Source organism: Pristis pectinata, chromosome 1 (assembly GCF_009764475.1).
Source record: "Pristis pectinata isolate sPriPec2 chromosome 1, sPriPec2.1.pri, whole genome shotgun sequence".
Classification (NCBI taxonomy): Eukaryota; Metazoa; Chordata; class Chondrichthyes; order Rhinopristiformes; family Pristidae; genus Pristis; species Pristis pectinata.
The window spans coordinates 129,321,444-129,349,299 of NC_067405.1; the positions used below are offsets into that span (position 1 = coordinate 129,321,444).

Below are 27,856 nucleotides of genomic sequence, written 5' to 3' on the forward strand. Positions count from 1 at the left end.
GAAGGAGGGTTTAAGACACAAAAATTACTAGTGGAGTGACATCTCCCAGTTCAATCAGAGTCTGTGCTTGTGTCTTCAAAATGAAGCACATAGTATTTGGAGACTGGAAAACTCAATAATCCAAGACCCATATAATAATTTGGGGTGTTGTTAATAATTGTCAAGCAAGCCTAGGTTTTTATGGTGGGAATGGGTATGCCGTAGGTGGAAACCAAGAGGGAAGTCCTAAATCTTCAATCCTGTGGTCCAATGGGCAAGTGGTCCTGGCTGGAGAAAAGGCAGAAACATTCCCAGCGATCTGTGTGGGTTTTACCAAGTGAATTGCAGTATAGCCTTCAGCAAGTAGGGCTGATTCCTTTTACAAAAGCGCGGGTACTCCATTTCAAGCTAATGTCAGTTCTTTTTGTGTGTAATACTCAATAATTTGGTTTGGTGACCGTTGGGTTAAGTATATTTTTGGGTTTTTATGTATATCAGGCAGCTAACTGACCACACAAAAAAATGCTGTGCGAATTACAGATTTATGGGAGGTGCAGCTATGAATGCCTGTATCACACTTGTTTGAAAGCAGCATTCACCCTATGTAAATACAGTTGTAAAACTCTGTATAAATTTTCCCAAATCCTTTCTATGGTTTGATGTACAGTAGTAACTTGTATCTCAGTAATTACATATCACATGCCTGAATATTTAAAATGAAACACAAATTATCTGTTACAGCTGTTTAATGGAAGTGTCCTCCTACGGGTTTTTTTTTAACACTTAAGACTTTGCAGTAACACTATGGGAGGTAGAGTCATCTGTTCATCCCCTCTGTCTAGCTTTCCATTGTTTACGCAGAAAAATATTCAATCGTAGATCTTAACGCACTGCAATACATAACCTGAGAAAAAGTTCATTTTTGCGACTATTTGTTATCTTCATTGTAAGGCCTATAGATTTTGTTTTCTAGGTTTCAAAGTCTTTGTAAACTCATTTAAAAAAATGGACTGACACTGTTGGTGGCGTGTTTTAACTCATAATTTATAGCTTTATGATTAATCTTACAGGATTAAATTCTGTTACATGCTGCCAAAATTGAAGTCTGCATTGAAACTGCCAGCTGACAAACATCTTCTTCAACAACTTGACCTTTGTGTTAGGAAATTACTGTGTCAAGAAAAGGACAGAGACGTCACTGCTGTAGTGAGGGTTGTACGTTTGTTTTGTTTTGAAATTAATATTCTGGATTGGGTCTTGTATCATGGCAGTTGCAGTTAGAAACTTGATCTCTGTGACTGAATCACTGGCTCATGTGGAATGAAAGTGTATCTTATTTTGTACAGCCAAGTGCATAAATAATACCTTTGCTTGCCTTTGATTTTTTTTAATATATATTAAAAATCAAAATATTTGAATTGGATCTAAGAGACAAGATAAGAGATTGGTGTGATTTACCATGATACAACTTGCATATTAATTACTGATTATATCTCCATAGAAAGTTAAGTCTATCAATTAAAAGTACAAGTATGCATTTAAGGACACTGAATTTCTTGCCTTGAAACTAAATTATTATAAGTGTTTCTCCAGACTGTAGATTATTTTATGAGATTTTAAAGATGTCATATTTAGTATAAAATATTCAATCTCTTTTTTCTATTTTTTCTTTATTCTCTTTTTTCTTTTTTTTGCTTTTTCTCTTTCTCTTTTTCCTCTCCCCCCCCCCACAATCTTATAACAATGCCTTGTTATCTTGACCCATGCTGTTACTAGCTTCTAATTCAAGCATCTTTATGTACAAAGGTTGTAAAGCACCCCGACATGCAGAAACATGCTTCATTCAAGTAATATTGTGTTGATTACTTCAGATGTTTATGCTGGCACAAAGTTATTTACATCATAAATCAATCCACATCACCATATACTGCAACCAGTTTATTTCCTGCTATAGTTCTGTTGTCAAATGGTAATTTATTACAAGTGCAATATCTGAAGAAATTTTCATATAGGACCCTCTGTCATTTATCAGAAGGAAGCTGTACCAATTGGAAGAAACAGTGGGTGGGTTTAGCTTTAGTAATTCATTTTTAATTTTCTTTTGTACATATTTCCGTCTAAGTGCTGCCAACTCTCCTTTCCTCTTGATATTTTTTAGATCACGTTGGAATTAGATCGAATAGAAACTAGCGTGGAATGTGTAAGTTAGCATTTTGCTATAGCTTTGTTCTGAAACAGTTGTTCTTTAAAACTTACACAATGAAGTTAGAAGGCAAACAAAATATGATTTTTTTTCTCCAAGTTTCCAAAAAGGTTGCAAGAGAAAGACTTGCTTGATCACAAAAAGGAGAAGGAAGAAAATTTACTTTTAGAAATGGTAATATCAATGTTATGCTGAAACATTTATACATTTTTAAAGAGAGATTACATTGTGTTTTTATGTTAACTACAAATATCTCTGCTAATTTCCATTATATAGAAGTTAATTTGATCTGTTATTAATGTGTACCTCACTGACAATTAGGTTAAACTATTCTGCCTCTATTGTGTGGAATGCTTTTTCTATGTGAGACTTCTGAGTAGATTTTTTTTTTGAATATTGAAAGGCTTTACAGCATGATATTTGGTTTAAGTAGAGATTGGTGGTCTGGACCGTTCCATTACTTTTGAGATGAGGGAATAATTCAGCAAAATGATTTTTGCTAAGATATAGAGTTATACAGCACAGAAACAGGTTCTTTGACCCAACTCATCTATGCTGACCAAGTTGTCTAGCCAAGCTGGTCCCATTAGCCTGCATTTGGCCCATATCCCTCTAAACCTTTTATATCCATGTAACTGTCTAAATGTCTTTTAAACATCATATTTGAACTTGCCTCTATAGCTTCTTCTGGCAGCTCATTCCATATGCCCACAGCCCTTTGTGTGGAAAAAGTATCCCTTCAGGTCCATTTTAAATCTTTCCCCTCTCATCTTAAATCTATGTCCTCTAATTTTAGACTCTCCTATCCTGGGAAAAAGACTGTGACCATCAAAGTCCCATCCTATCTAGCCTCTCCTTGTAACTTGAACCCTCCAGTCCTGGTAACATTCTTGTGAATCTTTACTGTGTGCTTTCCAGCATAATGACATCCTTTCTATAGCTGGGCAACCAGAACTGTAGACAGTACTCCAAGTGTGATGTCACCAGTGACTTGTATGGTTGTAACGTGACGTCCCAACTCCTGTACTCAATGTCCTGACCGATGAAGGCAAGCGTGCCAAGTGCCTTCATCACATCCTGTCCACCTGTGTCACCAATTTCAGGAAACTATATACCTGTACCCCTAGGTCTCTCTGTTTTACAACAGTGTCCAGGGCCCTGGATTTACTGTGCAAGTCCTGCCCTGGTTTAACCGACCAAAATGCAATACCTTGCACTTGTCCAAGTTAAATTTCCACCTGCCGTTCCTTGGCCCACTTCCCCAGTTCATCTAGATCCTGTTGTAATCTTAAATAACCACCTTCACTGTCCACTACACCACTAATTTTGGTGTCATCCTCAAAGTTATTAACCATGTTAACAACATTGCCATCCAAATCGTTAATATAGATGACAAACAACAGTGGGACCCATCACCAATCCCTGTGGCACTCCACTGGTCACAGGCCTCCAATCTGAATAACAACTTTCCAATACTACCCTCTGTCTCCTTCTACCAAACCAACTATGTATCCAATTGGCTAGCTTGCCCTAGATCCCAGGTAATCTAACCTTCCAGACCAACCTACCGTGCAGGACCTTGTTAAAGGCTTGCTGAAGGTCTATGTAGACAACATCTACTGCCCTTGTTAGTCTTCTTTGTTACCTTTTCATTGATCCCATCACAAAATGTTTTGTTTTTCCTATATTATGTTTCATATTCTTATGTGCAAATGTTTTCCGCATTTTTTTTGCATTATTAAGACTTAAAAAAAAGTAGTCCAATATTTTGCTCAACAGGAAGACATGGAAAAACGAGAAAGCAAGACAGTGAATGAAAAGAAATTGGGTGAGTTTCCTCTTATTCTAATTTGACAACTGCTGAATGTACAATCTTCTCCTGCAAATTTATTATTTTTTGAAAGCAAATTTTATAAATACTTGAATACCATTAGATCACAAATTTCTAAAACTTAATTCTATGCTTTCTTATTGGTATATGTAAACTTTATCACTGTATGAAAGCCACCCTGTGAAGTTAATTGGGGTGATTGTAGAGATAAACAAAAGAAAGCAATGAACTTTTTTGACAGTAAATGAAAATCAAAAATCTGCAAATGCAGGAAATCTGAAATTAAAAACGAAATGCTGGAGACACTCAACCTATCAGACAACATCCCACTCCCACTCTGATCTATTTATCTGTTATAATGAGACCCAGCACAAACTGGAGGAAAAGCATCTCCTGTCTGCTCACATTGAAGCCTTCCAGACTTGATATCAAATGCTGCAAGTTCGGGTAACTCACTTTCTCAGTTTGTATCAGAACAGGCCAGTTCTCCTGTAGGTCATCCATTTGTAATGTTGGCTCGGCATGACCTGACCTTTCCTACAGCTCTACAATTTGCAGCATTTAGTTCCTTTGTTCCCTCGTCCTCACCCTCACACAGCCCTCATTAATCTTTTGACCAGATCAGCTTCTCAATTCTGACAAAAGGTTTTCAACATGAAACGTAACTCAGTTTTTCTTTGAGTGTTTCAAGCGTCTTCTGCTTTTATTTATGAACACTTTCAAATGCTAGGTGATAAGTGTCCTCAAAATAGCTATATCTTTCATTAATCTTAATCATTCTTCAAACTTCAGCATTTTGGCTGTTGCAATGACCCAGAATTTTCTGGAAAGTTTTGGTGCAACTGTGCAATAAAAGTGGCTTTACACCTTTTTATCTGGAGAGAATTTGCATGCTAAAACAAAAGCATAACTACTCAATATTGTTCTTGACCGTTAATAGCCATTTCTCAGACGCAACCATTGAAACTCATTTATTGACCTCCATCACATGCAAGTATCAATTCTAGCTATTTTCTGAAGTTATGGTGGTCTTAACTTTTGTCCAAAAAATTTAAGTGCTGCATGCTAAAAGTAATTTGGTATTGTAGCTAAGCCATTTCTGGACTCTGGCTATTTTTGTTTTGCAATTTGAGATTTGTGCTCTAGCTAACCAAAGTGCTGTCATTTAGAATTTTTCTCAACCCCACCTCCTGAAGTCACTAACTAAGTTATCATTCAAAAATTTCTGATCTACTCTTGTTCTGTTGGTATTACTTCACCATGTGCATGCCCGAAAACTTGGGTTAAGATAATTCAAAATTCAAACTACCTTCAATTCTAACTTTTTTTGCAATGAATATTGATCTATAATTATGAATATATTACTGAATTTACCAGTGGAGGCACTGTTTTTTTCAGTTGCATGCAGAAATCAGAAGTAAATTTCCTTGTGTAATAAAATGCAAATATTTCAAATGGATGGCAACCTTAACTGAACTTTACATCTCCTTCCCTCATTGTGCAATCTTTGTTGATTCTTGCTGGATCATTAAATGAAGCAGCATCCTGCTGGGAGACATCACTGATGTGTTTTACATACCACACATCCAAATGTCTTGATATTACAAAACAGAATCTGCTAAAAACAACCCTTTTTTTAAGGGAGTCCACATTTAAGATACAAGAAGTTTTACATTTATAAGTGTAACAAAAATGGGTATTAATTGGTAGCATCATAACTTCTCTTCCTTTCCTTTCAGTTAAACACACATTTAGTACTTATTCCTGTGTCCCTGAGTAAGCGTGACACAAGAATTTAAATGATTTAATGTAATGAGAAAAGACTGAAGCTGCTGGGATAAAGTTTATTTGGTTGAATCAACTATGTGTTTAAAAATGGAATCTGTCCTACAATGTATTTGGCTTAATTGTATTCTTTATTTATTCTGCAGATACAAATTGATATTAAGGAGATTTCAGAACTATGAATACGAATTTATTGCTGCCTAGGTTTCCAAGAAGCTATTTTTGTTTTGCATTAAGTAATACAGACAGCTGAAGAAGTAATTTACTAGACTGGTATTGATCTTTACAACTGTCCATGTTACAATGCTTGTTTTGCCCAAACTTTTCTTTGGGGCATTATTGGATGTTACAAAACAGAAGTTTAGAAATGTGCTGAACCACAGAACAAAATCTCAATTAGCTGTATTTTCAAAAGTTCTGTAACCTGTTTCTACTGCTATCCTATATTTCACCTTCCAACGTTAAAAATCAAATATTTATTTTTTTAACCAGTTTCATCTTTTAACAAAGATGGGAAGAAGAAGAACAAATTAGGTCGTAGTCGTTCACTTGGTGGTCGAGTGGCACCTCCAAAGCTAATCTCTGATAAACCCACAACGTAAGTAAGGTTGTAGGAGTAAAATATTTTAAAATCGGAGGGAATTAGAAACCCCAATTGTTCATTCTTAATGTAATTTTCCACCCACAGTGATGCCAAGTTCATTTGAGAAAATCTGATCTTTTGATCTAGCAAAAATTATGCTTAGTCTTCAGAATAAAAATTCTATTCCATAGGGGAAAAAAAACAGTTTAATATATATTGGTCTAAAAATGAGTATTTTGAATTCATATTTATTTTGGGGACCATTTGTCTGCCAACAAAGTTGGAGATAGTTTTCATTAGCATTTCTGGTGATTGTTTCACAAGTTTAATCAGGTTATTAATACAGTCCTTGGCTGCAAATAATTTCCAGTCAACAATAGGTGTAGACTAATGGCTTAGAGCATTCATTCAGAGGTGCTATAGGAGATGTCTCAATCTGTACATGATGTTATCAACAAAATTTAAAAAAATACTAGTACAAGTCCATGTTGCATCTAATGCAAGATATGATTGCTGTGTATTCTTTGTTTATGCAGATATCCAGCATGGGAATCATTTTCATGTGCACAGTAATTTATATGCATACATCTTGGTCAAAACACAAGCATGCATTCCAAAGTGATTATTTATTTATTTTTTGTTAGCAGATGAATTTAAATGTTAGGCTCATAATTAACTTGTCCAGTGCTTTAAACATAATGGGTCAGAATTTACAGTAAAATAAATCACTGTGAGAACCTCATAGTTCAGGTCTATGTACAATACAAAAATCTGTAGTCATTGGCCAAGATGTACCACTCAGCTGCAGCTTCCATGAAAACCACATTGCTCCATTTGTATCCTCATTCAAATATAATGAATTAGTGTGACATTCTTCTACTTTTATCATATGTATAGACTTTTTTTCCATTAAAAATTTGTTCTTGTGTATTTCAACCTAGCACCATGAATTTATTAGCCATAAAATGTTCCACCATCGAAATTTAACATTTGCAATGTGGTACCTCATTTCTGTAGCTATTAATTATTGAAAATTGAATTTTTTAATGTTTTCCTTCTGTTCAATTTTTATCTTTTGTAATTCTCCCATTCCCTTATTTCACTTTCCATACCTGACTTCACTCTTCTAAATTAACTTCCTATTCAGCCTCTGAGCTCTTCATTCAGACTTCTTCAGTCTGATGAGTTTAGGTGATGCACTATTGTCTACCCTGTTCATACGGACCCCTGAAGCCCTCTAGAGAGTTGCAGTCTATTTTGGTGTTTTACTTACCTCCATGGAAATTAAGCAGGCAAGGGTGAATTTAATATATGTGGGCAATGTCCATTTCTTTTTACAGTAAATTCTGGCCCTTTGTATATCTGAATTACTTTGACTAGAACATATGTAACTAAAACAAATCTCGCGTACTTGATGCAACATTTGTTTTTCAGGAAGCTCACTACAACATCTAACTCTCAAATTGTTACAACTACAAAAAATGCCCTGCTGTCATTTGGTAAGAAGACTGCATATGTATGTTTCTGTAGCACTCTAACACTCAATGTACTATCAAAAAAAGTTGAATATTTTCACACTTTTGAGCCAAAATGACAATCAAAAATTAATGCTGCAAAAATCAAACTTGCAAACAAATTTTGTAGGTTGATGAGTTACATTAATATTGCATCACAACAGCTATACTATACAGCTATACACAGAGCTACACTTAGCTCTGATAAGGATGGTTTAATGAATAAAATGGTTTTCATAAATTTATTTTGAATTCTGACTTGCTAATCTCAAACAGTTATCTAAGTGATAATGCATGAACCATATGTAACAATATGTGGTTTTGTGCTTTACTTTAGATGGAACATCCCAGAGTCATTCCTCAAGTTCTGCTGGGTCTTCCAATCTGCCATCTTGTTCTCGTTTTTATTCACCTAATTCCAATGAGCAAAAGACAAATGGGAGCAAAGACACCCTTCCAAAGAAGTTTAACTTGTAAGTCTGTGTGTCCAAGTATTTTACTCAGTTTGTTAGATAAACATATTTGAAAATCAATTTCTTTGAAAGAAAGTGATGTCTATTTACTCACTTCCCCTATTTTCCCAAAAGCACCATGTCTTCACTGGGTGTTACCAGAGCTGCAGCTATATTGTGTTCTCTCACTTTCAAAGTAGTCATTCTTTGTGTGAGCAAGTAATCAGTTGTGCCATTTAACTACTTATTGACTCTGTCAGGCTAAACTACACCTACACGTCTTGTTTACTCTCAAGCAGAGTTTATTAGATGGAAAGGGAATTGGGTCTCTCCTCTTCCCCTTCCCCCTCTTTCCTCGCACACTCTGTCAATGAGTTGCACCAGCATGGGGACAGAGCAAGAGGTGGCCATTGAGCTACTATCACATATTGCACCTCTTTTTACCTACCCTGGGATCCTTCTCTGCTGATTACCAGCAGCTTATAAGGAACCCTTTGCTATTTTTTATTATTTGTATGGACCAGACCCACAAGAAATAGCAGAGAGGTGAGTGTTTCTGCAGAGTGCATCCCTGGCTGTTTTCTACTCCAACCCTGCTGAAAAATCTATTGTGAAGTGGAAAGCCAAGGTTGGTATCAATGTGGCTTAATGACATTTTAGCCAATCCATTTATCACCTCAGACATAATGGGGTCCCCGATTTTATGCAGATCTGAGATCTAATGTGGGCAACAAGGGCTTTTCTTTCAAAAAAAAGGTATTGAATAAAATTCATTATGCTTTATTGAACATGTATATGTTTTCTTCATGAAGGAAAAGCAGAAAATCAAACCCTTAATGGAAGAAAAGTTGCATTCCATGGTCAATCATTTCATGATGTACATCAGTGACTTCCTTAAAGCCAAGTTTCAGTCAGTGTTCACTGATTTTGCAAGCTGTGAGGAAATTATGTATTTTTCTGACTGGTTTTGGAGAAGATTCATTCCAAATTGAAGTAAAGTGTATATTTGTGACTCCACAGAAGTAGCTTATTCTTATTTTATTTTCCATGCCAGCTGTTGTTTGAACATTTTTGCATATATCCTTGTTTGCTATACAGTGCTCAAAATTCATTCAAAAAGAGTATTACCTAATGTTCACAATCACCAATTTCTCTGAGTAGCATTATGGATTTAAAAAATTGTAAGTTATGTCTCAGCACCCTGTTTTCTATTTTTGTGCTTGCTAGAAATGTAAAGGATTTGGGAAAATGATGTATCCACATGTACTCCCATACTTGTCAGGAATGTGCTTTTGCTGTAGGTGACCACCATAAACAACCAAGATTGTTTCAAATACCAGGAAACATTTACTTTTGCTCAATTTTGAATGATATGTGGAGCTTTTAGCTTCTTCCTCTTAGAAATTAAAAAGAATATTTGTCCAAGTTGAATGATTTCAAATGTGACACCAAACTAGTTAAAATAATAGAGGTTTAACATAAACAGTTGAACTATGAAATAAGCTTTGAAGAGCTGCATTTCCATCAAATCCTAGTTTACTGAAGAAGTAGCATCACGCAGTTTAATCTGCCTCATGTTCAGTGATGAATTTGCTAAATTTAGTTTAGCCTCAGATGAGCAAATTGAGAGTTTAGAACATTTTCCTAAGGAGCATGTCTGCCTTTTGTATTGATTTTACTTGTCCTTTGATTGGAAAAAACTTATTCTTGGGACAAATTAAGGGATTTTTGGAGCAGTGTCTTGGACTCCAGACAAAAAAAATTCGGTTTACACAACAAAAAAGATACATGAATAGAATATATATAGAATAGAATACTATTAGGGAAAAAACCTTTTCAAATAAATATATGTCAAATAATAAAAGAGCATTCCTTTGGATGTAGAATGTTGTTTGCTAAATTATTCTGGCAAAAATTTTAAATGTCCTGTTACTTTGTAACTTGTTTATTTCTCATCAAAATCTTTGGAGTGGAGGTTATTATTTTGTCTCAGAAGGTATGCCATTTTAAGCATATTTTGGCAAAGACTAATGTAATGCATTCATGCCTCATACCTTCAGAACTGACTCAGTTCTGGCAAGTCTAGATTGTATTTCAGCCAACATGCCATTATGAGTGCCAGCTGAAGATGATGTAAATCTTCCCCATGGAGCATAGTTCACTCTTGCTAGCACTGGCTGGCATCAGCTGCATCAATTTGCTCTTTCACTGTTAGTGCGATGAAAATACCAGTGTGTCGCCCTTACTGAAGATGGTTTATAATGACAACATTAAGTGACCCATACCAGTTCTGTTTTCGGGTAATTCAAGAAACCTATAAAAGTCATTTAGTGTTTATTTTAACAATAGTGCAATAAGTACTAGCTGTTAAAACCTGAATGTAACAACTTGCCTATAAATCTTAAGTGTTTCTCTTTGTGTTGTTTTGAAAGGTAAAGTTTTTTTTTAATGAAGCTTAGCACACTGTGCAGAAGCTGCACACACCACATGATGTCATGCAGGATATCAGTATTATCAATTGTTAACCTGCGTTACTATATAGTTAGAGACAGCTGTATGTATATTTCATGTGGTCTGTCTTCCCATGTTGCAACCTGATGACAATTTTGAAATAATTTCTGGTAACCAGAGATTTGTAATAAATTTTCAGTATTGAATTTGATTTCTCATTGTAAAATGTTTAGGATGCAGTATATTTTATTTTTCTCAATGATTTTAGGATCTGTTATTCTAATATTTGATTTAAAATTATACTGAACCTTTTTCCATCTTTAAAACTGATACTTACCTTAAGATCAGTTATTATCCTTTCATTTTGCCATAGATTGTAAATAACAGTGTATAATTACAAGAGTTACATTGTAAGCATGTAAAAGAAATGCAGATATATTGTTTTTAATAAGGAAAATTAAAACTATTTTAATTTTTATTTTGTTTAGCATGTCCCTTGATTTTTTTAAAGCTAATTTTGCATAAATTCCTTTCACATGCCTACTGTGCTGTCTTGATACAGGAAAATTTATAAACAGTGTTATGAAGTCCTTGTGCATACTGGTGTAAATATGGCCTTAATCAGATTGAGCTATGCAGTCTAAAAATCTGGCTTTGTGAAAATCTTTAAATAGGTAATGTCATTTTGAGTTCTGTTACAATTATATGTTACATATTCTTAAATAAATTATAAACTCTAAATAGAAACTCAGCATGATGTTGGTGTTCATTATTTCCCACACAACTTACATGTTACTGGTGCATTTAATACATTCTTGGTTTCCTTTTAAGATGAGATAAGAGATCTTTTATTAGTCACGTGTATTTCACTGTGTTTCCATGTACATCTTTTTGTGCAGTGTCCTGGGGGCAGCCTGCAAGTGTCGCCATGCTTCTGGTGCCAACATAGTATGCCCACAACTTCCTAACCTGTACATTTTTGGAATGTGGGAGGAAACCAGAGCACCTGGAGGAAACCCACGCAGACGTGGGGAGAACATACAAACTCTTTACAGACAGTGGCCGGATTTGAACCCGAGTCACTGGTACTGTAAAACATTACGATAACCGCTACACTACAGTGCCTGTTTATGAAGATAAACAGTCAGCCACAGTAGAGAACTTCTTTAAGAAAATAACACATGACTTGAGGATAGCTCCTTATGCTAATTAAAGGAAGAAGCACTGACTAGAATGAAAAGATCATATGACTAAGACCTAGAGCTGACTTACAACTTAAATATAGTAAAACTCTGATAATACGCTATCTGACTAATAGGCAATCCTGATGGTTCGACATCTGGCTCTGATTCCCATGCTCCCTTTAACATTCTGGGGCCCTGTTCTCATGTTCCCTTAACATTTACTGGGCTTACTGAAAATTTTATTCTTCTTCTGTGTAACATAAAAAAATTGAACTAAAGGTGTGTTGGAGTGTGAATGGAATAACACCCAATAATCCGGAAAATCTGCTCGTCCTACACCACCAAAGTCCCAAATGTGCCAGATTAATGGATTTTTACTGTATTCTGTTCTGTCAGTTGTTAGCTGAATGTTAAGTGGAACAATGTATCACCTTGATGAAAGTTTTCACTATGAGATAGGAGGGAATAAAAACTCACTATCTTAATTTAGAATCAACTGAAAATTAACAACTGAGCATCCCTGCAAGAGTGATGTTTATCATTAAGATTCTCTTTTTTTTTGAAGCTTTGTTTCTTCTTTCTGAGAAAGCACAATTATTTCTTTCTGAATGTGCCCAGTAAAGCTCTGGTATGAAATGGTCAGATTTGATTACTGCATGAATGATTCTATGATTCTCATATCTATTCTTTCAGCATGTCCACAAGTGAGATTCAGCTGAAAATTTTAATTAGACTGAGGTTAAAATATTACAAACTAATTGCATTATATAACATGTCTAAAAATCCTGATCCTGCAGCAGATATGTCATGATCAGGTGTTAATTATCGAGGGAATTACAGTCAAATGACCCTTCCAGCCATGCCACTAAGTTCTGTCTCATGTCTGAGTCAGTAGGTCATGGGCTCGAGCTCCATCTGAGCACAAAAGTCAATACTGACACTTCTATTGCCAATATAAGAGAGTGTAATACTGTCAAAGGTGCCATCCTTTAAAGTGGGACCCTGTTTGCGCTCTCAGGTGGAATTAACAGACCCAGTGGCACTATTTTGAAGAAGAGTGATGCAACAATTTATACCTAATTCCTACCTTTTATTACCTAATACTCAACTTACTACACAAAAACAGAAATGCAGTCAAACACCATCTGTGGAAAAAGAAGCCAGTCAATATTTTGGGTCAGTGACTCTCCCTCAGAACTGGGAGGCTTTACAGTTTTTGAAGCTGGGAGAAGGGTGAAGTGTAAGACTATATGGAGATAGGTTGCAACAGATCAGGTGAAGAGGAGCACGAGTATTGACTGTTAGCAAGATATTTTAAAGAAATAGTGTAAGAAAGGAACATAAAGCATGATAGTGGGAAACTGGGAGAGCAGTTTACATGAAGCTGAAAAATTCATTGCCCATTCCAGGGCATTGTAAAGTGCCTCGATGGAAGATCGAGGAATGGACAGTCAACGTTTCAAGTTGATATCATTCATCTGGACAACCCAGGGTTCAGATGGAGCGTCTCGATCTGATCTCGATCATTCTGATGAGATGTTTTTCTAGTTTACATTAGGCCTCTCTATGGCAATAGAGGTCAGAATGGGAGTGGGATTGAGAATAAAAGTGGCATGCAGCAGGAACCTCGGGGTCGTACAGTCATACAGCGTGGAAACAGGTCCTTCAGCCCTACCAGTCCCAACCAAGATGCTCATCTAAGCTAGTCCCATTTGCCCAAGTTTGGCTCATATCCCTCTAAACTTTTCCTATCTATGTACCCGTCCAAGTGCCTTTTACATATTGTTAATGTATCTGCTTCAACCACTTCCTCCGGCAGTTCATTCCATATACGGACCACCCTCTAGGTGAAAAAGTTGCTCCGCAGGTTCCTCGGTAGATCGTGTTTAATGAATCTTGTGGAGTTTTTTGAGGAGGTCACTAAGAAAGTAGATGAAGGTAAGGCTGTGGATGTTGTCTACGTGGATTTTAGTAAGGCCTTTGACAAGGTCCCACATGGGAGATTAGTTCAGAAGGTTCAGTCAATGGGTATCCATGGAAGGGTTGTAAACTGGATTTGAAATTGGCTGAGTGGGAGAAGACAGAGAGTGGTTGTGGATGGTTGTTTCTCAGATTGGAGGCCTGTGACTAGTGGTGTGCCTCAAGGATCCGTGTTGGGGCCATTATTGTTTGTTGTATATATCAATGATCTAGAAGATAACGTGGTAAATTGGATTAGTAAGTTTGCGGATGACACTAAGATTGGAGGTGTAGGGGACAGTGAAGAAGGCTTTCAAAGCTTGCAGAGGGATCTGGACCAAATGGAAAAATGGTCCAGAAAATGGCAGATGGAATTTAATGCAGACAAGTGTGAGGTGTTGCATTTTAGAAGGACAAATCAAGGGAGGACATACACAGTAAATGGTAGGGCACTGAGGAGTGCGGAGGAACAAAGGGATCTGGGAGTTGAGATACATAATTCCCTGAAAGTAGAGACACAGGTAGACAGGGTTGTAAAAAAGGCTTTTGGCATCCTGGCATTTATAAATCAAAGTATTGAGTATAGGAGTTGGAATGTTTTGGTGAGGTTGTATAAGTCATTGGTGAGACCAAATTTAGAATATTGTGTGCAGTTCTGGTCGCCGAACTGCAGGAAGGATGTCAGTAAGATTGAAAGAGTGCAGAGGAGATTTACAAGAATGTTGCCGGGTCTTCAGGAGTTGAGTTACAGGGAAAGACTGAGCATGTTAGGACTTTATTCCTTGGAGCGGAGAAGAATGAGGGGAGATATGATAGAGGTTTACAAAATGATGAGGGGCATGGACAGAGTTAATGCAAGTAGGCTCTTTCCACCTAGATTAGGAGAGATAAGTACAAGAGGACATGGCTTTAGGGTGAAAGGGGAAAGGTTTAGGGGGAACATTAGAGGGAACTTCTTCACTCAAGTAGTGGTGGGAGTGTGGAACGGGCTGCCATCTGATGTGGTAAATGCAGGCTCGCTCTTAACTTTTAAGAGTAAATTGGATAGATACATGGACGAGAGAGGTGTGGAGGGGTATCGGCTGGGGGCAGGTAAATGGGACGAGCAGAATAATGTTTGGCACAGACTAGAAGGGCTGAATGGCCTGTGTTCTGTGCTATAGTTTTCTGTGGTTCTATGGTACTATTAAATCTCTCCCCTTTCAGCCTAAACCTGTCCCTCTAGTTCTTGATTCCCTAACACAGTGGGGATAAAAGCCTGTGTGCATTGTATGCACAGGGGCTCCACAAACTGTACAGTGGAACAGGAAGTAATGCAGTGAGCGGTCTATGTGAAATGGAGAAAGAGGAGGAGAGGGGAAGAAGTGACTGGTGGTGGAATCATTTTGGAGCTGACTGAAATTGTGAAGAGTAATGTGTTGAAGGAAACGAACACAGAAACACTGGAAGAACTCAGCTCCTCAACTTGACGACAGCTGGTTAACTGATCAGATACTGTCATGGGAGCTTGCTGCCACAATGCCTACATAATAAGGAGCCATGCTAAGTGATAGACAGTGATGCAAGTCTCCAGTCTTTGGATGAAAAAGAGATTCTAAATGCAAATCATACCAAGTGACCTGTATGACTCCGGTCGTAACTATATTAGTTGTGTTTACAGTCTTAATTCAGCACTAAGAATTTAGAATAAAATTATACTTTACATGAGGAAATTTTCTTCAAAATCATTTATTGATTCTCAATCTTAAGACAAGTCTACCACATCTTGCAAAGCAACTTGATGAAAAATGTGAGCAGTTACACAGCTAAATGTTGATCCAGAAGTAATTGATAGTGATGGTAATTCCTGGTGAAACTGCACAACTTGCAAAGTATAAGCATTAAGAGTACTTGGCAGGCAGTTGAAAGCCTGTAACTTCCTACCACTGGATGTATTTTTCTCCAGTTTCCCAGGAGGACGTAAAAAACAGGAGCATCAGGAAACCAACTGGACCCTCAAGCTGCCTGCTCCACAAAGTCAAGGAGATCATGGCTGATCCAAACTTAGCCTTAGCTTTCCTTATCTCTTCCCCCCACATCACTCCCCCTCACTCTCCCCTCTCCCCCCCAATAAACACACAGCACACACACATTGTATATTTAAAATTTTCAGCTTTGGGGAAGCAGGGCATAGCTAGAAAAATTGCATTCAGCATCAATGTGATGGAACTAAGCTTCATGGCACCAGCATGAAATTTGAGAAAAGATGATTTTATTTCAAATATTAAAATTGTATAACCGTTTCACATCTGGAAAATTGATTGGGACTTTATGTTAATTGTGCTAATATAAGCCAATCACAGTTCATAAGAAATCATTCCTATCCAGAGCCATCATATGTAATTCTTGATTGGCAACTAGTCATTCATACATGTGAATTCTTTATGTAGAATTTTAGAGAAGTTAAAACATGGAAACAAGCCATCTCGGTTAAATCTGTGCTCTCTTATCCCTAGGATTCCTTTCCCTTTCTTGAATCTAAACTTAATAAAATTGCATCTGTACTTAAAAGGAATATGAAGTTAACATCAAGTATTAGAAAGATTGCTAATCTTAACAAATTTGGATTATTTGGCAATGGATCTTCCAAATTACAGTTGTTTGCACAATAAATTTCTATACTGCCATCTGAATCAACACAAGTCAAACTTCCTTCATGCTTCTGGAGACATTTATTGGTAACTTGGAAAATAATGATGGTATTATGAGATAGATTTAATCTGTCACTTTGACAAGCAAGGCTGTAAAAACAATTCACTAGTATAACACTAAATTGTGAACATGGTCAGGGTTTCTGATCATGCATTCATGATACAAAAATCAAATTGCAAAGATCAAATCTTCTTACACATGACATTGTTCCACAATATTACAAAGACCAACCAATGAAACTATTGGTAATAATGTAACTTAACCTTAAATATAAGGAATACAGTATATAGATTTATACAAAATTGCAGATGGATATTTTAATAATGCTTTTTCATCTGATTTGAAATGGTAAATGTTCTTCGAGTAAACACAAACAATAATATTGCAGGATCACTTGTAATTGCATGTTTTTTAAAATATACTTTTGCTCAGTTAAGATGCACATGATTATTTGTCAATGTTAAATAAATAATTGACAAATGTAAAACTTACGACAATGATAATTAGGGTTTTAGTTAAGTATCAGCACAAATTAAAATGTAAATGATTATTTTTATTCAAAAGATCCCTTACAGTTTAGTGGGATCTTTCACCCTTCCTATAAAGAGTAAAGTTTTTGTTATATCTTCATGAATCATAAAGAGAAAAGGGTGGTCTATTTTTATGACAGGTGGTAGTGAATAAGGAAGCGCAAAAGTTCCAGTGACAGCTGCAGCTTCTGTTCCTTTCTCGTCCACGTTAATCACTGCTTTGTGAATAACCTGGAAAGATGAGCAAAAAACACAATTAATCAAATTCTGTTTCCTCCCCATGCTGCCTTAAGAGATTGTTCCTGGAATAAGCATACCTCAGAAATCTTCAACAGGTATGATGAGGAGATTCCAGATAAATCAGCAGAATTTGTGAAAGGCCTGGTCATTCCCAATTGTCTTAACTTCTTTTCCATCTTATATGACTTGTCCAATTTAAATCTTGGAAAATATAAATCTATGCGCCTAGGACAATGTTGGACAGAAGCCATAATTTACAAACAATGGTAAGTTGAGGAAAAGCAAGATCATAATTTAATACCGTTCAAATCTAATGCTAAATAATTCACTATGATAAATTATTTTCGAAGAGGACATAGTGGAGGAATAGATGGAACGATTTAAACTCATGGAGTTATACAGCACAGAAAAAGCCCCTTCAGTCTATCATGTCCATGCCATTCTTTTTGTCCATCCATACTAATCCTGTTCGCCTACAAAAGGAAGATATCTTCTGTGCCATGCCTATTTAGGTGTCTCTTAAACATAGTGATTGTATCTGACTCCACCACCTCCTCTGGCAGCACATTCCAAGTATCAACTACTCTGTGTGAAAAAACATTTCCCTTAAATCCCCTTTAAGACTCCTTCCTCTCACATTAAGCCTGTGCCATTTTAGCTTTGATAACCCTGCCATGGGAAAAAAGATTCTGACTATTTACCTTATCAATGCCTCTTATAATTTTATATATCTCTTTCAGTTTGCCCCTCAGCCTTCTTCACCTCGCATCTATCTGTGTTGCCACTTTTCTGTGCAGCTTTGGCAAATTCAGCAGTAGTGCTGGTGTGCTTTTCAGAAATCACATTTGCTTTCATATTATATGTGCTTATTCCACTGATTCTGGCAGGAAAGCACAATATTAAAACCTCTGCAACCACCAATGCCAACCTAAATTAAAATTTAGCCACAGTGACAGGAGTTTAGCAAAATCATTGAGACATTTAGCTGGAGCATCTCAAACCAGTGTATGTGGTGTTTGGATAAGTCCTTGGCCATTTAGGATGAAATTTCTTAACTCAGACAGTGAATTCATCGCACTAGCTGAGTGCTGTGAATGCTCAGTCATTGAACATGTCAGGGGTTGAGATTGATAAAGTTTTGGATGCTAAGGAAATGGGGAGTCTGAAGTTCATGGAAAATGGAAATGAAATACACAGTCAGCTGAGATCTAACCAAGTGACTGAACATTCCTAATCCTGGGCCTTATTTCTTATGTAGTGCAACCTCTTTAATGATAGGTAGTTAATAAGAGAACTCCAACATTGCAACAGTGACTAAACTGAAAGAATATCTCAAAAGTTCATAGGGATATCCTGAAGTTGGAAAAGATGCTATATAAGTGCAAACCTGTTTTTAAAATTTATAAAATCAGGAAATGGGTGCACCAAAGGCATTATGTAAGAAGGATTTGTGGAAGCTCTAATCTTCATGTGAATAGAATGGAATTCTCTTAACAGTGCCTGTGTAGATTCAACAAAAATCTTGAGTAAACCACTCTTAACATAAACTCGAATGAAAGCATACTTAAAGATAAAATCAGTGCGTATTTTGCCTTAGAACAGAAGGTTGCAGATTGATGTCTAAATTGACCACCAATTATTTTGTCAGAGGAGAGAGTAAGTGAGCAAATGGATTTCTACATAGTAAAGGAAAAAATGAAGTTATCCGAGTCATTTCTGACTTCTGATGTCAAATCAGCTCCCATAGACATAGGTAAAAATATGATCCTGAATTTACAAATGAAATGACAATGAAAACATCAACGTTCTTACTGTGTAAAACTGATGGCATTTCTTGGCATCTGTATATGAGCTGTACATGGATATCTGGAAGGTGTTGTTAATTCCTTGCTACTTTACAGGGTGCATGGTTGTGGCCTTTGCAGATGCAATCATCTGAGCCATTGATTTAACCAGAGCTTTAATAATGCACACATTGTTTTAGACCAGAAACAATGTTTCTGGTCTAAAACAATATCAAAACAAGAAATAAGCATCTTATCAAAACATGCATTAAAAGTGCATTTATCAGTCAGTGTTATATAAAATGTCTTCCCAAGTTAATAATTGTGCGAAAAGCGGAAGGAACATTGGATGTATACATTCAGGAAGAAGCTGAAATATCATGCACTTTTTAAATTCTCTGAGGGAATGCATCTCCACATTTGTAAAATTAGACTTTAAGAGGCAAAAAAGTCATTCAGCTGTAATTATATTTTCTAACTGAACAAGGATTACGGGAGAAATTTGTTATACTTACCAGTACATATTCAATTCTATTGACTTGGTCAAAATGCTTCCATGCATGTAACATTAACAACCAAAAGCAAGTTTTTCCCTGTAATACTCCTATTTGATGTTATAGTTAAAATAGTGTGTGCATTGTTAAAGCTCTGGTTGAATCAGTGACTGAGATGATTGCATCTGCAAAGGCCACAACCATGCAACCTGCAAAGCAGCAAGGAATTGCCAACACCTTCCAGATATCCATGTATAGTCACATACAGATGCCAAGAAATGCCATCAGTTTTACACTGTAAGGACAGTGCTGTTTTCATTGTCATTACATTTGTAAATTCAGGATCATATTTTTACCTCTGTCTATCAAAAGTCAGAAATGACTCAGACAACTTCATTTTTCCTTTGCTATGTAGAAATCCATTAGCTCACTTGCTTTCTCCTCTGACAAAATAATTGATTTTTCATAATCAGTCCAGTGAACTACTCAGTTGATAAAATAATAACACTGAACTTGCTTACAGTAATTGATTTTTTTAGGACTGAATGAATCAGTTCTGAAAGCAGTTAGAGGGAGGTGATCATTGGACCACTCAATCATAGAATTATTGCAGCACAGTAAGAGGCCATTTCAGCCCATCAAGACCATAATGCCTCTCTGCAAGATTATTCTAGTCACTCATATGGTCCAGCTCTTTCCCTGGGGCTCTATAATATTTTATTGATCAAGTATCTGTCTGTCTGCCTGTCTATCTATCTCCCCCTTTGAAAGAGAAAATTGAATCTGTTTCCATCACAGTGAACTCCACATCATGACTACTTGCTGCAAGAAAATGTTTCTCCCCATGGCTGTCTACTCAATCTCTTTAAATCTATGTCCACTGATTCCTATATGTCTTTTTAAACACCTTAATTACCTGTCCTTCTGCCTTCAGGGAATTTTAGACATATATATATATCCAGCACCCACTTCAGAATAACCTAAGTATTGCCCATATCGTGAAACGTATCTTAAAACATGGTTATTTATGTATAAAACTGAATTTATGGTATTAAGATAATGAATTATACCCACTATATAATTTCAAAAACAAAATCATGCAGTGAAGGTTTCAGCTGGTTTGATTATTCACCATTACCACACCTAAAGGATTGTAATGAGGCCCCTATATAAAATAAATGCATAACATTTTAATTAAAACTCAATTTAAATTATATAATTAAGTGACAGCTACAACAATAAAGCTTACACTTCTAATCTCATTAAGCTGCCTCATGCTTTCACCTGACTCTACATATATCAAAGAAAATGAATAGATTATAGTTGAGAATAGCAGCTTGCTGAAAATGTTTGGTCAACTTTTTTATTCTTTTGTGGGATTTGTGGCCATCACTTACAGGTCTAACATTTATTGCCTATCCTGAAGTGCCCTTGGACCAGACTGCTGATTAGGCCATTTCAGAACACAATTAAAAATCAACCATATTGGTGGATTAGAAGTTGCATTGACAATCCAGAACTTCATCATTACTCAAACCAGTAACGTTCAAATTCTGGTTATATTTAATTTACAGAATTCCCCAGCTGCTGAAGTGGGATTTGAACTGAAGATCAATACTCAGTAGTTTAGTAACTCACTCAAGATTCAAACAGTTTGTTCACTCAACAGCCTATATAGATTTTACATGTACATTACTGTTTAATAATAAAATTGGAAATTGTACTTGACTCTCAAGGCTTCAATCCACTGGCCAATCAATTCTGCTGATAGTTCATCTTCCAGAAGTTGATACCCAGCATCTGTTGGCATCACCACCAACATGCTTGCACTTCCCTTGTATGGAAGCTTCAAAACTGTACACGAATGGTTGTTGTCATATGTTAACAAAAATGAACCTTCTTTGTACATCATTGGAACTTTAACTCTAGTGTATGCGTTTACATAGAATATTCCATCTACTGTCAAGTTTGGATCAAATGGAGACTTCCACTTCCCTGAAGAAAACAAAAAAGGCATCAATCATTATTCCATAAGTACACATTTAGTCATTTTGTCATGTCACAGAGGAGCATGTGTAACATATACTGTGTCAATATTGCCAGGACATAATTGAGAATGAATGGCAAGACTTTCCATTTTCTTTGTTTTCTTTCTACAACATTTATTTCTTTTTCTTCCCTTCACATACTGTCTATGCCCTTGTCCTCTTTTCCTCAGCAAATTATCCAAGGGATATTATTGACCAAAACAAAATAATTTATAGAAATACAAGTAGATATCCAGAAATCCATTGATGCAAAGAGAGAATTGACAACAAAAACTTAACAGACCAACTCTCACAGTAAATGAATGGTAAGAAGGAAACTGGGGCAAGTTAAAGTCAGGTCTAACAGGGACTATTTTAAATACAAACAGACCAATTATGTTATTAAATGAAACTGGAGAAGCAGAGGGACCTGTGTGGCCCTCTATACAAATCACTAAAAGCCAAAGAATGAGTTTGAAAAGCAAGCAAAAAGGCTAATGGAAAGTTGGCCTTATCTCAAAGCAGCTGGAATACAAAAAGATCAAATTATGCTTTATTTGAATGGCACCACAGTCAGACGCCATCTGAAGTATTGCAATTAGTTCAGGGCACTGCAGGTCAGGAAGGAGATATTGACATTGGAGACCATTGCTTTTGCCTATTTATATAAAGAGCAATGAAGCTAAGAGAGTTTAATTAGAGACAATGTCTCTAAACATAGGTTATATTCTCTTCAGTTTAGAAGATGATCTTATTAATGCATTTATAAAAGGATTTGATAAATTAGATACTGTAAAACAGTTTCCTCTGGTGGGGAACAAAATTAAAATTAGAGATAGGTTATTCAGAAGTTAAATCAGGGAGAATTTTTTTCACACAAAGAGTAGTGGAAATGTACTGAAGTAATGTGGATTCTGTGCCAACTGAAATTTTCTGGACTGAGATCAAGTAATACGCTTAGCTAAAGATAAAGATAAAAGGTTCTAACCCTTTAAGAGGAATAGATAGCCAGCACCTCTTCCCCAGGGCACCAGTGCTCAATACAAGAGGGCATGGCTTTAAAGTAATGGGTGGGAAGTTCAAGGGAGATATCAGAGGGAAGTTTTTCACGCAGAGAGTGGTTGGTGCATGGAATGCGCTGCCTGGGGTAGTGGTGGAGGCAGATACGTTGGTGCAGTTCAAGAGAGTGTTAGATAAGCATATGGAGGAATTTAAAATAGGGGGATATATGGGAGGAAGGGGTTAGATAGTCTTAGGCATGGTTTAAAGGTCAGCACAACATGGTGGGCTGAAGGGCCTTATTGTGCTGTATAGTTCTATGGTTCTATGGTTCTATATTAAAGAATTGGATCAAAACAAATAAAAGGAACTGTACTGATCGGCAATGATTTATTTAAATGATGAAAGAGGCTCAAGGGGCTGCAAGGCTACTCCTGTTCCTGTGTTCAGCTCAGGAATATACAAGGTTAATGTATAACCATATTGATAAGTTCAATCTGCCCCACTTATGAACAGCAGAAACCGAAGCAAGAGAAGTCCATACAAGCTCTCAAGCCTGCTCCACAATTCTTTAAGATCATCGATGATCTTGAACCTCATCAATTTTCTACCTGGATGTCCATATTTTTTTATTCCTTGGTATCCAAAAATCTATCAATTTTAGCCTTAACAACAAATGATTCAACATCCACAGCCCTGAATAGAACATTCCAAAAACCCCTTTCATAAAGATATATCTTCTCATTTCAGTCCTAAATGGCTAAATCCTTACCCTGATATTAAGCCTAAAAGTTCTATATGTTTCAGCTGAAGAAATAACGGCAAAGCATCTTATACCTCTCATTTACTTTGCTTCATTCAGGAAAACTGCAGTGAGCGAGGGCCAGTTGTTTTAATAGAACTCCATCGTGCCAGTAAACAATCTAGTGGGTGGCACAGTGGAGTAGCTAGTGGACCTGCTGCCTCAATTCTGACCTCCAGTGCTATATGGTGTGGATATTGCATGTTCTCCTTGTATCTGCATGGATTTTCTCTAGGTGCTCTGATTTCCCCCTACATCCCAAAGACGTATGGATTGGTAGGTTAATTGGCCATTGTAATTTGTTGGATGAGTACATGTGGGTGCCTGATGGTTGGTGCTGGCTCAGTGGGCCAGAGGGCCTGTTTCCTGTGCTATACACCTCCATGATTCTGGTGAACCTAGGCTGCAATTTGTGTTCTAGCTCCTTTCTGATTAAAGAATTTCCCACTAGTTTTATATATTTGTCTCATACAAGCAATACATAACTCCGGGACACAATTTGTAAATCTTCTTAGTTCCCTCAGTCTTACTTTCTTTCTTGCATTACTAAGGCAAGTTTGGCATCGTTATCCTGCAACCAGCTGATTTATTTTGATGCTTTTTAGCTGTAGTGCTGACTTCACTTTGAGCCTGCCAATGGGGTTTTCAGTTCAAAAATCAAATAATGTGATTGTTTTATTATTACTAATAGTTTGAAATGATTTCATATCCACAATCAAAAATATTGGGAAAAAATTTACCTTTGAATAAGTTGTAATTAATAAACATAAGTCTGGCTCCAGCATCCACAGAGTCTAATAACTCGTTGATTTTTCCACTTGTTCTGTTGCGAATATATTGGTTAATAATATCTTTGGTATTGACTGTGTCTTGAAAGTTTACTGGTGTAATATCAGCATTATAAAAATGGGAAAGATCATTGATGAATGTTTGTTTCAGTTCAAGATCATTCTGTATAAACAGAGAATTTCCCTGAGAGATAAGCAAATCTTTGTTGCTGGTGATGTTGCTGTGAAGCCACTGGAACAACCTGTGCAGTTGATACTTGTTGCTGCTATTGGCAAAATTCACTATGTTGAGACCTTGGAGTATGTTGTTACGAGTTTCTCCTTTAGCACCAAGAGACAGCATGGCAAAAGTTGTGGAGATAGAATTAGGTGAAAAAAATACATTATCTTCATGTAGATTTGCTATTTTCCTGTAGAGGTTAAAACCAAATTCACTGTTCTTTTCTGTTAACATGTAGGTTGTTTGTAGGTCAGGGATTGATTCTGCTTCTTCCAATTGTACAGGTGTGACTTCAGCAGAGTGTGAACCCAAACTGAAATTTTGAGGCAGATCTTTCCTATATTCAGAGTTAAATTGGGTTTGTTGCCGCTGTGTTAATGTGGTGACCATGAATCCACCAAATAGCAGAAAGATAAAAAATTTCATTTCCATTTTCTCTTATCTTGATGATCTCAGAATTACCTGCAACATGATATGCTAGATTATAGATGAATGTTGGCTTACTGATAAGGTATTATACTTGCATTGGCATAATCACACATTCACTTAGTATTTAACAGTTGGAATACAACCTTTCAACAAAATATCCATTCAATATTTATTGCTTTTTTTTTCAAATCAGTGTTTCATTACTGAAATAAATAGTGCATTTTTACATATGATTTAAAGGTTGTTTGGAAATCTGCATATAACCATGCTGTAATTTTCCATAAATGATGGGCACTTTCATATTTAACTCTCAAATTTCAGTGAGTTAGCAATCTTAGTGTGGAGTACATCTTGTTACAGAGATTAAAATATATGAAAGAGAAGATACTAAACAAAGTGATAGAGTCTAGGGCTGACTGAAAGCTTGGAGAGGTTATGGAAAGATTTTTAAAGGTTCAGGCAGGAGGATTAAGACAGCTGAATTCTCAACCTCCAGAAAGGGAAGAACAGAATCTTAGAATCACAGAGGGAAGAAATACCTGGCACAGCAGGAGACCATTTGGCCTTTCAGTCTAGCGTTCAGGGTTTGAGAACCACAGGTTACAGGAAAGGATAAAACATCAGAAGTGACAGAGATTGATTCTGGAGCTATTTGAGGATAGAAATTTTAGTACAATGTGTAATAGGGGATCAGTCAGGATAAAGATAATGAGTTAGTTAATATATAACAAGATCTGAGTAATTGATCCCAGATGAGCTATTGATGATGAAGATTGTAGGCCAGCAAGGGGATTCTGGAGGAATCAAAATGAAGTCGTGAAAGGATTTCAAAGCCAGAGTTAAGAGAGAAGCGAGAATAGACTAAATTGCAGTGGTGATTGTGAGCACTCAAGGTGAGAGGAATGAAGTGTTGTTTCACACTCTTCTCCTTATAACCAGGAAATGTGAGGTGAAAATGAAAGTAAACTGATTTTTGATTCTCTGGTTGACCTGATTGAAAACTATGCAAATGGCCACATCCAATTGTTTAGAAATGTGTTAAAAATAACATTTAATATTAGTAAGACTTTTTTATGTGGAAATCTTGCAAATATATTCCTTTTTTTTAACCTTTTCCTCTTTTTTTAGTTTTCCTAAAGATTTACTCCAAAAAATTTCTCCCATATAGGAACAGAAATCTAAAAAAAAATTCCCAATTAGAGGAAAAACTGGAAGTGTTATTGTTGTCGATGAGTGCACGTTTTAACAAGTGTGCTCCAACACAGCATGGATTAAGAAGATTCAGACAAGCAAATTCCAGTACTGTTATGATGGAAACCCATGCAGTTCTGCTGGCAGCTTTATCTCATTCTGGTTGTGGTTCTGCTGCAGGATCTCATTTACTTGCTTATTTATTTCCTTTTTTTAACCTATTTTTGTGTTTACAGGATGTGGAGACTGCTGGGCATTTATTGTCCTTCTCTAATTGTCTCTGAACTGAGTGGCTTGCCTGACCATTTCAGGGGGGGGCCAGTTGAGAGTCACCAACATTGGTGAGTCTGGAGCCAGACATGGGCCACACTAGTAATGACAGACTTCCTTCACTGACAGAAAGGATTGGTCTTTGTGACATTCTGCTTCTGCACTGCTGCTGGGTAATTAAAGACGAAATCAGTCATAATCTTTGAGTCTTCACAACTATGAACTTATACTTTATTAAATTTAAAAAATCCTAACATTGAAGTTTGGTTTGCTGGACAAAAAAAAAACTAGTGCCAGGACTGCCCTGTGAAATATGAATGTTTGGACTGCACATTTTCACTTCAAAATGCTATCCATGATACGGATGATTAAAAATGTAAAAGTGTGCAACGAATCTTCTGTAGCTCAATTAAAATTAGTAAGGGATGAGTACTAGGTAATTAGCCACTCCACAGCTGTTATACACATATTTTATTGCATCAGACTAACAAATCATCAAAGCATCTATCTCTTTGATTTGATGGCAGCATTTCCACTTCTGAGTCAGATAGTGCAGCATTTGAACCCCAACCCAGTCACTCCCATGAATGGAGACCCAAGTTCCAGTTCTGAGCTCTGGGTTGTTATCCAGTGCGATACTCCATCAGTGGGTGAACATCTCACAACCCTCCTAATGATTAGGTCTAATGACCGTATTGGTTAATACAAATAATGGTTTATGATCATAAAGGGATCATTCTCACTGTTCCTGATAATTTAATTAATCATCCTGAGAACCTTTTTACTACATCATACTACTTTCCAAGGGAAGAGCATGAAAACACAAAAATAATGACGGTTTATTTGAATCCACACAATGTTCATTTGACTGTATTTTATCGCATTGACTGTCTTGAGTCCAACTCAGCACTGGTTGTACACGGCACAAGCCAACAGTCTGATTTTAATTTAATCTTGCTAATTATGAATTAACAAGCAAAACAATGAAAAAGAAATGCCATAGTTAAAACTGCTGTTGTAAGAAAATCATACCACTCACATTTCTCTTCTTGCTTGCACTGGCGATAGTAGTTTTTTTACCGCTGTATGTCTTACAACATCATTCTGAAAGATAGTGTGTTGTGGAGACAAGCCAATTGAGTCAGCAAGCCACATGCCACCTATTGCTCACTAACTATTAACAGTAAGCACACATTACTCAATGTAGAGACATAATCTGGTTCTTCAAGTTTAAACACAAACAGTGGTTCTGAAATATTTGCATCTCTATCTTCCTTTTTCTGCCTTGAATGAAGATATTGTAGTTGGCAGTGGGGCAAGTTGAGATCGGGTTAGGGAATACACTTGCCCCACTCCAACTCAAAATTATGCAACTTTAGATTTAAAATTAACAATTGACCTTGAATTAACATTGGGGTATGGCAGCATAGTAGTAAAGTTACAGATAGAG

The 27,856-nt window shown here is 36.5% G+C and overlaps 2 protein-coding genes across 7 annotated transcripts in view; one reads left to right on the top strand and one right to left on the bottom strand.

Annotated features, from left to right (window-relative positions):
- Window positions 1-11,545, top strand: part of ppp4r4 (protein phosphatase 4, regulatory subunit 4) — a 98,220-nt gene extending 86,675 nt beyond the window's left edge. For 2 of the 4 annotated variants that reach the window (XM_052016980.1, XM_052017006.1), the window contains 8 exons: window positions 1,050-1,194; window positions 2,138-2,179; window positions 2,282-2,356; window positions 3,962-4,010; window positions 6,291-6,396; window positions 7,816-7,880; window positions 8,233-8,368; window positions 9,160-11,545. In XM_052016980.1, the coding sequence (XP_051872940.1) occupies window positions 1,050-1,194; window positions 2,138-2,179; window positions 2,282-2,356; window positions 3,962-4,010; window positions 6,291-6,396; window positions 7,816-7,880; window positions 8,233-8,368; window positions 9,160-9,184 (643 nt within the window). In that variant the 3' untranslated portion in view covers window positions 9,185-11,545. The remainder of the gene's footprint in view (window positions 1-1,049; window positions 1,195-2,137; window positions 2,180-2,281; window positions 2,357-3,961; window positions 4,011-6,290; window positions 6,397-7,815; window positions 7,881-8,232; window positions 8,369-9,159) is intronic. The other 2 variants (XM_052016989.1, XM_052016997.1) reach the window with 2 other exon arrangements.
- A 4,628-nt stretch (window positions 11,546-16,173) lies between these two features.
- LOC127571041 (protein Z-dependent protease inhibitor-like) lies at window positions 16,174-27,652 on the bottom strand. 3 transcript variants are annotated; one of them, XM_052017054.1, is made up of 5 exons: window positions 27,439-27,652; window positions 24,249-24,978; window positions 21,405-21,675; window positions 17,480-17,627; window positions 16,174-17,393 (listed from the first exon to the last, which is right to left on the bottom strand). In XM_052017054.1, the coding sequence occupies exons 2-5, from the start codon at window positions 24,946-24,948 to the stop codon at window positions 17,202-17,204; spliced, it is 1,311 nt and encodes a 436-aa protein (XP_051873014.1). In that variant the 5' UTR covers window positions 24,949-24,978; window positions 27,439-27,652; the 3' UTR covers window positions 16,174-17,201. The 3 variants fall into 3 exon arrangements, with proteins under 3 accessions (XP_051873014.1, XP_051873004.1, XP_051873025.1); XM_052017044.1 differs by having other exon boundaries at window positions 27,446-27,651; XM_052017065.1 differs by lacking the exon at window positions 27,439-27,652 and adding an exon at window positions 25,485-25,591.
- Window positions 27,653-27,856: the final 204 nt, after the last annotated feature.